This window comes from Argentina silus (assembly GCF_951799395.1).
Source record: "Argentina silus genome assembly, chromosome: 8".
Lineage (NCBI taxonomy): Eukaryota > Metazoa > Chordata > Actinopteri > Argentiniformes > Argentinidae > Argentina > Argentina silus.
The window spans coordinates 8,918,268-8,928,774 of NC_139662.1; the positions used below are offsets into that span (position 1 = coordinate 8,918,268).

Genomic DNA, 10,507 nt, shown 5'->3' on the forward strand with positions numbered 1-10,507 from the left:
TCACCAGGGAGCGCCACTTGTTCAAGTCTTTGCCATACGTGTGTACTTCAGTGGTCTTTGCAGACATTGGGGAAGCACCCTTTTCCTACCACATTAATATCTTTTGTTGTTATCCAATTGATCGAAGTGTCCCCTGCGCATATCGCTGTGATTTGATACAGTTAATAAATTGTTCTTTTACAGATGTTAAGGCACATAAAACCACTGGTTGCCATTTTCACCAAATGTTGAAGCGTGCATTGCAGGCCCCGCCTCCAAGTCGTCCACACTCCGAAGTTGAATTGAAGTCGACCGCACGCATCCCGGACAAGCATCATTGTGAGTAGGGGCATTACGGCAGGCACTTTGCTGAAGGGAGAGCGATATTTTGAACATTACACTCAAAGATTCTTGTTTATCTTTGTTATTCCTTGGAGCGCACATGATATGAAGAATATGACGTTCCGAAGGCTTAAAAAAGTCAATTCCAACGATCCAGCCTCATGCCAGGATAGTGGTGAAATTTACTTTCCGTCTTCCAAATCAGACAGTTGTAAAAGTATGGATTTACCATCTAATTCGTCGGAGGTTTATAATTACAAGACTTTGGCTTACTCTGGTGGAACGTTGCCCAGGAACTTCAAAAGAGTAAGTATTTTATCCAGTAGCCTTTAAAATGCCAGCATAATGATTGTAATATCTACAGCACTTGTGCCCATTTAATTTAATTACGCCCCCAGGTTACTAAATTACCCTTTATATTGCGCACAAAATAGGGACGATTGACTAGTGGAAGTTGGAGTGCAAAGTTAAAGTTATGCTTCATCCTGGCTTGTCACACGCACACATATTGAACGTATAAATTGGGCCATATTGTCTGGCGTTCATTAGGAGTGGAGACAATGATCTTTGAGGACAGATTGGTTTTAATTAGAAGCAGCGGGGTGAATATTTTCATGACAGGTTTATTGTTGTAGCCTGCCGGTCTGTTTTTCGCACGAAGGGCCAATATGATTTTGAAATGTGATTCTTCCTCTCACATCGTTTGTTACCTGGTGGGTTTTTTTTACGTCAACTGCAAAACGGGAAATTAAAATCATCCTGTTCGGGTAATTGTATAACGCAATAGCCTATGCCAGAAGTCGCTTGGAATTCTTTATAAAGCCATCTGACTTTACAGTAATATCACAGTTAAATTTAATTTGTATATTGTACCATTGAAAGAAGGATCTTATATTGAGAAAAAAACACAAATGGTCTGCACTGGTCACTTGTCACACAGGTTGCCTGACCGTCAGCTAAAGACCACCCACACTGTGCTGGTCCAAGAGTGCCTTCCATTCCTGATACAGGGTCGTTTTTATTACTTGACAATATTCTCCTTGTATTGTCAATAGAGGCTGCAAGGTGTGCATGTGTAAGTGGATCCAAAACAGATTGTCCAGTGTGTTTGGCACAACAGTATTGGATGTCCCCTCTGTAGTGTTACTGTACTGAGGGACAGACAAAGAGTATTGCGCAGCCCTCATCTCTATGTCTCCCACAATCAGCCGAAGCACATGGCCACAACAGGGCATTGTGCCTTGGATCCAGCCCAGTCCAGCCACCCCCATGGGTCTCTCAGGGTATTTGGGAATAAATGAAGTCATTGAGAGGGGCCTGGGACAATTCTGTAAGTGTTGGAAAATAAAGAAAGCAACATTTTACTGCCCTGGGAGGCTGTGACACAAAGTGCCCTTTCATAGGAGCCACACTTAAGATCATTGAGGTAGAACAGAGGTGAATTGATTGTCGTTAGTAACGGTAAGGTAAGAGATGTAACGTAAGTCAAGAGATACTTTTAGCTTACACGAAGTAAGTGGAGGTTGGGTGGGTGGGTCCCCCAATTGGCTCAGGTTTTCCCTGAATGCAATGATTGTGTGGCAGGATGGGCTGTGCTCCACACACAAGTCTTGTTAGTCTACAGAGTATATAACCTGTACAAACTGAGAGATGTTTTAAGATCCTTATCAGAAAATAGGAGACATTCACTGTTTGATGTATCAGCAGTCTGAGCATCACAAGCCAGTGGACTCGGGATATAGAGTAGAGCTAAATATAGAATCCCAAACCTCTCCTCTGACACAGCCACAGTAAAAGGGTAAACAGAAAGCAGCCAGACACGCATTTCTGGTTATAGCCGTAATGTTTTTTTACCCGTGTTTTGGCTCAGTAGCCAGAAAACATAAACATACATACGACACACACGCTTCTAGAAGGACTTGAAAGGCAAGGACGCACGTGAATGGCGTAGACGTCCCCCACAAACCTGGCCAATAGATTTGGAAATTCCCCTTACGTACACTGTGGCGGCTGTATGATACCACAAAAGTTTCCTCTCGTTGTGTTTTTAATGTCAATTTTCTTTTCTTATCACAGGGTGGTGGGCTGCAAAAGTGGAAGCCCCTCACACAGTCACCAGAACCAGAAAGGTACGTGTCTCTTTCTGAAACCAGTCGCCTTCTCACTCCATATACTGACGACAATAGGCTTCTCTCAGATACAGTCAAAAAATTAAGTTTACCTTTTCATTCACAACAGACCCAAATGATGCATGGGGAAACACAATTACAGTCGGTTGCTTTCAGAGTAGCCTAATTTGAGTAATTCTGCACTGGGTTCGGCTTTCAGCCGAATTTAATGAAGTGAGTTAAAGATATTCAGCAGTACAATGACCTTTTATATTGTAGTCAGGCATTACTATTTATGATATTCTAATGTGTCATGAATTTTTATGTCATCTCTTTTTGTAATGGATGCTGTTACGACCTAAGCACAACAGCAGTCTTTGAGCAGTCCGACTTTTGTACACTTGCCATTTGTCATGATGTAAAGAGATGTCTGAAATGAAAAGAGTGCCTCTCAAATTTCTGTCAACAGAAATATCTTGTCATGTAATTTAGATAAGACCCTGCAAATAGAAGTTTGTACTGTGTGCAGTTGACTTCCTGTTGACCACAGCTAGACATTGGATTGTTTGTATGCCATTTCACATCCTTAGTTTCTACTGCTAGTTTGTTTTGCCACCAAGTGCTCACCACCACTGATGAATGCTGTGGTTGTTCTTACCTTCTTATTTCCTGTGGTTTTGCATGTAACCTTATGATATAAGATATTTATTATAAATTCAGCTTAACCTTGAGTAAATGACAGATCCTAGATACCATGATGTCCATGGATTTTATGCAGAGAAAACAAATGACAGAGCTGATAACCCTGAAAGGTTTTTATCGCAGGCAGAGAGATTATTTAAGACCTTTCTATGAAACTGTGACATTTTAATCACATAGCAGGCAATGTTCAGTAAGGAACCCACACAGGCTGTAGAGAAGGGATAGAGAAGGAGTCATGGTGGTGATGTCTCAAGGGTGTATCAAGGAAAAGAATTAATATCCAATTGACTCAATCTTATCCCCCATTTTCTGTTCCAGGAAGGTGGTTGTCCTGGAGAAGAAGGAGGAGGAGACATTTGGCTTTGAGATCCAGGTAAGAGGATTAGTGGGCGGGGGGGGATTTGTGGATCTCTGAGTGTCATTTAACAGGATTTCCCTGGTTCCTCGCGTTCACATCAATGCAGATTAGATGAAGTACTCCAACCATGCGATATGATTTTCACCACATAAATCCCATATGATTTAGAGAGTGTGTGCATGTGCTGAAGGTGTTACAGTGCCCTGCGTAAGTAATGGGACAGTGAAGCATTTTTTCTTCTACTCAAACCTTTGGAGCATAGGACCAAAATAACTGTCCCATTATTTATGCCGGGCCCTGTATTTGTCAAGTAAATACTCTGAGAAGAAATATGTGTCTCATGACTTCTCGCAGACAAGAGGCGGTTTTCTCTTGGTCTTTATTAAAAGCATTGTGTTTTTTGTTTTTTTTGTTAAATCTTCTCACACGCCTACCGTGTAAGACCTGCTCTACTCACAGCCTTCCAGGCCATTCTTGGGCACTCAGACTGATGCACATCTGCCCTCTTTATCTCACAACTCCCTCCTCTGTCTCCCTACAGCACTCACTTCACAATGAATCACTTATGAGCCTAATCTCTGCAGAGGAGACAAGCCAATGATAGGACCGTAAAATGGATCATTACCATACAGCAGGTTCACAACACTGCCTTGTTTTGTTTACTAGTAGGCCAGATAGATGGTTCTATTTAGGGTTGAATGAAGCGAGGTCCCCTCCTTTCCTGCCTGGCCCTGTCCTGGAGGAGGTGGGGGTCACGCCACAGTTTTGACAGTCCACTGACGGATGGCTCTAGAATCCTGTGCTCTCTCCATGTCGCTGGATATCGCCAGTGTTCTTATTGCTTTAGCAGTGCTAAAGGGGATCATGGCAGTATCAACTATGTAAATCCAATGGGATTTGCATCTGCAGAATCATTTGCATGCTGTGCTTCTCTGTCAGGCCTCTGACGGGAAACCCATGTTGAGAAAGTAGAAATACAGACACAGTCTGAATGTATTTTTAGATTGATAGACAAGAAGACATCAACGCTCTGGATTGAAAAAATTGTATATAGACAAACCATGAGAGAGAACATCAGTTAGCCTAATGGTCCTTTCTGCTTCATTTGACGTTTTCCCACCTGAGTGATTGGTCTTTGACACGATGAGCAGACTGTGTATATGATTACCCAGGATGTGTCACTGTGTCACAGTCTTAGTCTCAGTTTCAGGGAAAGCCCTAAATCATGGCAGGCCACTTTCACATTGCTGTACCTTCAGGGTACCTCCTACACAACCATGGAATGTTGACCTAATGTAACATTTGCTTGACAAGGGGAAGTCTAGCTGTGAGCCTTGTGACACAGAGGAACTGTCCTGTGTGAAAACAAGGGAGAAAGATGCTGATGGCTATTAAGTGAGGGAAATGTGTATGTGTGTCTGCATTTACTTCGTCTGTTTCATTCTCAATACGTTTACCTCTCTGCAGTTAGACGACATCTCAGATGATAGAACAGGACACCGTAATCCATAACAGAGAATTTGTCATACTGTTCCTTTAACCAAATGAGTTGATAGAGAGCCAGGATTCTGAACATGATGACACTGCTTTTAACATTTGTTTTATGATAGGCGTTGATAGTGAGTTTTATCTGTTTCTTGATGAACCGAGCAGACACATGCGATACAAGTCTCCTGTTTTGCATGTTAACACGCTGATGTTATCTCGCTTCCTTCTTCCTCTTCATTTGAGGTTCTTGTCTGCCTTATATATAGTAGTACAGCATTCTCAGCCAATGTTATCTGTTGTACAGCACAGAGACTGTCTGACAAGGCCCCATGAGTCGCACTGCACAGTCCTTCAAATGCAGACTTGAATCACTGGGTTGTTGTGTACATGGTTCAATTTCACAAATATTCACCAAAGGAGTGTGAAAGAGTCGCCCTAGGCCCATAGTCTGGGAATTGTGTGCAAAGTTTCAAATGCCTCTCTGTCTCTGTAACAAGGTCACACGCCTCTATTGTAGGCATCAGGACTTAATACTCCTAACATTTATAAGGGGAAATTACTGTTTGGTTTTGAAAATGATGCAATATTTCTGATAATTGTTCACAGTTATGGACCGATGTGAAGGATATTTTTTTATTCAGGTGATTCTTAGGAATATTGTACTCTGCTATGAAAAGTTGATAGCAAAAATGAATATATATGCTGATCATCCGTGGTCTCTTGCAGACGTATGGCCTGCACCACCAGGACCAGAACTCAGTGGAGATGTGCACGTTTGTGTGCAAAGTCCATGATGACAGCCCTGCCCAACAAGCCGGACTCAAAGTTGGTAAGTGAAAAAAGCCTGTTAATTTGGGACTTCTGTTTATTTTTTCCTCCTCCTTTAACAGCATTGGACACCGAAATAACCTGACTCCATTAAGAATAGATATGGGGAAGTCAGAATGACAGGTGGTTTTGGGGCAGCCACACCCCTTTCTTGTTTGCTAGCCCGGAGGCTGGTAGTCCCTGAGTACACAAAGGCACAAATGAGTTTCAGTCTGCTGTTTAGGGAAGTACAAATATGACGGTGTACCTATACTCATTTTCCAGTCAACAAACAAAGGGAAAGACTATATCAACAACACACATGCGTCAACTCCCATCCGAATATAGTAACATCAGTCAAACACCACTACGATGACTTGACCATGTCTATTTTAATCTTAATTATATTTTTGTATTTCAAACATGGCTCCATTTCCTTTTTATTCTGAGACCTTTTTTACTCAATAGTCACAGACTGAACCCTTGCAAATTGACTCACTGCGCCTCTGCCTGATGAACAACCAGTCAGCGTTAAATAGCATCACCCCCTGTCCATTTTTATAATAATAAATAATAATGGGGAAGTCAGTAGAGCAGCTACGTGTTCTCATATAGGCCGATTTCATTTCAAGAAACTTGATACATGGGTATGCCAGGGTATGGAAGAGCAAGAGGCCTCCTCCTATTTACACCGAACCTGCATGCGTCAGTTCAGTTTCACTTCCTACATTCCCTACATGCTTTGTTTATTGTTCCCTGTGTCTTCCTCTGAAGCGTAGGCCTATGACTTCATCATACTAGGGAGAGAAGGCGTAGGTTCTTGAAAAGGGAATATCCATTGTGTTCCAGCCTCAGAAAAAGCAACACAGGGTGTGAAGCAGGCAGGAGCAGATGTCACAAACCAAAGCAAACATGAATCTTGAGAGAGCGGAATACTAACAAAAATAGATGGCGTAGTCTCGCTTGCCAGGTTTAGACATATAAGACAATAGCTAGAGTAACAAATATGTGTTTGTTTGTTTTTTCAGCCGTCCCAGATTGGGCACAGTCTAAGCAGCAGCGTGTGTCTGCCTGGTGCCCTGTATGCCATGGCCACACAGGGTTTTAAGCGTGTTTCTCACATATGGGCTTGAAGAACCAAGCGCTTCCGATTCCCCAATAAACCACAGACGCTCCAGTGATCAATCCTGACCACAGCCTTGATAAAGCCACTGTGGAATGAACCGGGTCTGGTAGCGTTTTGTTAGCATGCATGTTTTTTGTGTGCGCAGGAGACACCATCGCAAGTGTGAACGAGGCCGCCGTGGAAGGATTCAAACACAAGGAGATTGTCCAGCTTATCAGGGCCTCTGGGAACAGCATTAGGTAAGCAGATTCCACCGCAGCAGCATTACACTGGGTGAGGGGTTTGGACCGGGTTGTGGCTGTTTGGTAAATGTTTTTAAACATAGAGAATAGTGTTCTTTGGTTTTAACGCTTAAATTTCTGTTTAATCGGATGTCACCGTTTCACATTTCTATGATTTAATGTTTAGCTGCTGTTTCGTGGGGTGTGATCTTCCTGCTTACTATAGTGCCCATGTGAGAGATATCATACTTTTTTTTTTTGTGTTTCTCTAAACTTGTACATTATTCCCCCAAATCAATCTGTAACGTTTTCCAGTAAGACCCTACTGGCTAAACAATGTTGCTGTCCGAAGTATAAAGTCATCACAAATTGATAAATGAGTCAATGTGTTTAGACTAAGTACACTCATTATTGGCTTACTTTGAACTCTTATCTGTTGTATATATTGACTCAGATATATATAGGTGGTGAAATGTGATACCTTTTAAAACGTTACAGAATTGACGTGCCGAGTACGTAGTGAGATGGTTCATACCATCACCGAAGTCGGTCACTCAGAAGCAAGCCGTTGCACTACTTAAAATCGTGCAGAATTAACTTCTTCATGTGCAGCGTTTTTAATTGAAACCACACTCTGTTTCTCTCCTCCTCTTCTTGTAAAAGATAAAAGGCCTATTAGAATGAGGCCCCATTTATAAACTTCGAAGGCAACTGCACAAGCAGTGAAGTTAACCACATGAAAGGCCTAGTACATGCTTTTTCTTCGCTACAGACTTCATCAAATTATTCCCACCGCTAGTGATCATAAACTGAACTATTAACTGAGAGAGGTATCAGCCCCGTTAAAAACAACAAACCCCTCACGTGTGTGCCAGTTGCCACAGTAGAGAGTCTAACTGGAAATGTGATATGTTCTTAAGCTTTCCCTCTCCTTGTAAATGGTGGAGCCCAGACTCAAACATGTTGGGGTCTCATAATACCAGAGTCTTTACATGGGGACTGTCGATTCCTCAGTTCTCTTAATTGGCCCTAGACTAGTGTGCTGTGCTGTATATCCTTGCTCGTATGGTTCTTGGGCCTTCCTGTGTCTGCATTAACAACATTAACAACTCTCTCTCTCTCTCTCTGTCCCTTCTCTAGGCTGGAGACGGTTTACAGTGACTCCATTCGAAAAGCAGAACTCGATGCCCGACTTCAGTATCTAAAGGTGAGCCTCTCTCCCTCTTCCTTCCATAGCAGACCTATGGTTCCTCTTCTACACTTCAACAGAAGTCAGTTGTCTTTTAGGCTATCTCAGTGGGTCAGTCCCCCCCCTAGCCAGAAGACGGAGAACTCTCCCACCATGCAGCATACTAGATTTAGACCAATCCCCTTCCCACCTGTTTCCCTCTACCCCACCTGTTCCCTGACTAGCGGCTGCACTCTCCAGCATGCGTACAGAGCAGACATGGCAACATTCTTTGACCCGGCTATTAAAAAGACAGAGTTTAGTGTTGTGTGTCTGTGTGTGTGCAGTGAGGTCATTTTGCGTAACAGCCATTGCTCTCAAGCTCTCACAATAGGGTTATACGCTGCAGCCATCACTGCTTAATGCCACACACATATTATTGCCATGGCAATCTCTATTTTCCTGGTTTTGGTCCTGCAAACCCTTTAAAACTGTCAATTTCAAGAACGTTGTGCACTGTATTGTGTCTATAATTGTGTTTAAGGCTTATTGGCAGTATTTTTTTTATACAGGTTATGGAAAAACTTCTAATATCACATTTATTTCTCTTAACAGCAAACCCTCCATGAGAAATGGGATGAGTACAGATCACTAATGATGCAGGAGCAGAGGCTGGTTCATGGTAAGTCATTCATGCACATTGTACACAATCTCATGTAAATGTACGTGCTTCCATTAGATTAAAGGGAGAGCATGCTCAACCAGTGACAGCCATTCTGACACTCTTCCCCTTGCGTCCTGTAGGCATTGTGATGAGCGACGCTGCCATATACGAGTCCCTGGAGTCGGCGGGGATATACGGTAGTCTGGGGGCTCCCAGCCCGGCCGCCCTGAGAGCCCTCCGTTGCACTGGAAGCACCACCAGCAGCGCCAGCCATCTGAGCACCGCCACGGAGGACGACCCGCTCTACCAGACCTGTCTGTACCAGGGCGACCGCCACAACGACTCTGACCACACCAACAACACAGACAAGCAGCAGCAGCAGCAGCAGCCTCCTCCTCCACAGAGACAGCAGCGCTTGATCCGGCCCGCCAGCGAGCTCTTCACCACAGCTAAGACCCACCTGACCCGTAGCGCCAGCACACGCAGCTACCTGAGGTCCAACAACAACTCGTCGTCAGCGCCGGGGGAGAAGCAGGGAGGTTTCAACTCCCTACAGAGGAAACCCAAACAGAAGAGCTTCAGGCACCGCCTCCTCAAGTTCATACCTGGGTTGAACCGAGCCTTAGAAGAGGAGGAGAGCAAGCTCTGAGAGGCCAACTGGGCCCCGACACCCAAAGTGACTCTGACCCAAAGACTTTAATTGTTTCTGACTGTCAAACTAACACCCAAGATTACAAACAGCACCAAAGAGTAAAGAGAACGAGACCAAAATGTAACATTCTGTTCAGGCATGGATCTTTTTCTGTTCAGATGACTAGACATTGACCCAGCAGAACATCAGACCAAATGGTTCTGCTTGTTCTACAGCACACTTCAATTTATCTGAAAGGATTTGATACCTGTATATACTGTACCTTGGTTACTGTTTCTATAATGTTTATAAGTTATTTATTTATTTTTGACTTGTGTACAAAATGAAGGAATATACTGGTTTTGTTTTGTTCATTTTGTTTTCTCTTGACCGTTCAAAATAAATGCCCCTTTTTTGAGAATATCACATAAAACATAATTTTGTAGGAGACACATTTGTTATCGTTGTTTTGTACTTTTGTACACATTTGTTAAGGCCGTTTAGAAAAATTCAGATTGATCCTGTGTTGTCTTGCCAAAGATATCCAAAAATAAATATGTGGCAATTGTTTTTTTCTTGCTAGTTTGTTTATTTACTATTGGTAAGAATTATGGCTTTGTCTTCTGGAATACATTGTGACTGATTGTCTCAACCACAGCTGCTTTTCCGAAATTGTGGCTGACCTGAAAACACCTTAAAGGGTTGGTTCAGGATTTTTCAATGTATAGTCAGATGGTTTGTTACCTTGAAAGTAATCTAGCAGCACCCGTGGTTCAGTTGAACCATGGATTAAAGTTTCTCCTGGCCCATAGATAACTTTTTAAGGTAAGGAACCATCTGACTATAAATCGAATACAACACAAGTCAATACAAAAACCAACAGATTTTTTTTATTCAAAACCATGACAGAATT

General features: G+C 42.8%; 1 protein-coding gene across 1 annotated transcript; it reads left to right on the top strand.

The window, feature by feature from the left end:
- The first annotated feature begins 285 nt into the window (after positions 1-285).
- tamalin (trafficking regulator and scaffold protein tamalin) lies at positions 286-10,151 on the top strand. The gene is made up of 8 exons (XM_083674557.1): positions 286-627; positions 2,398-2,450; positions 3,450-3,504; positions 5,704-5,806; positions 7,056-7,149; positions 8,272-8,338; positions 8,915-8,981; positions 9,104-10,151. Exons 1-8 carry the CDS (start codon positions 427-429, stop codon positions 9,610-9,612), a joined length of 1,149 nt encoding a protein of 382 aa, XP_083530683.1. The 5' UTR covers positions 286-426; the 3' UTR covers positions 9,613-10,151.
- The last annotated feature ends 356 nt before the right edge of the window (positions 10,152-10,507 follow it).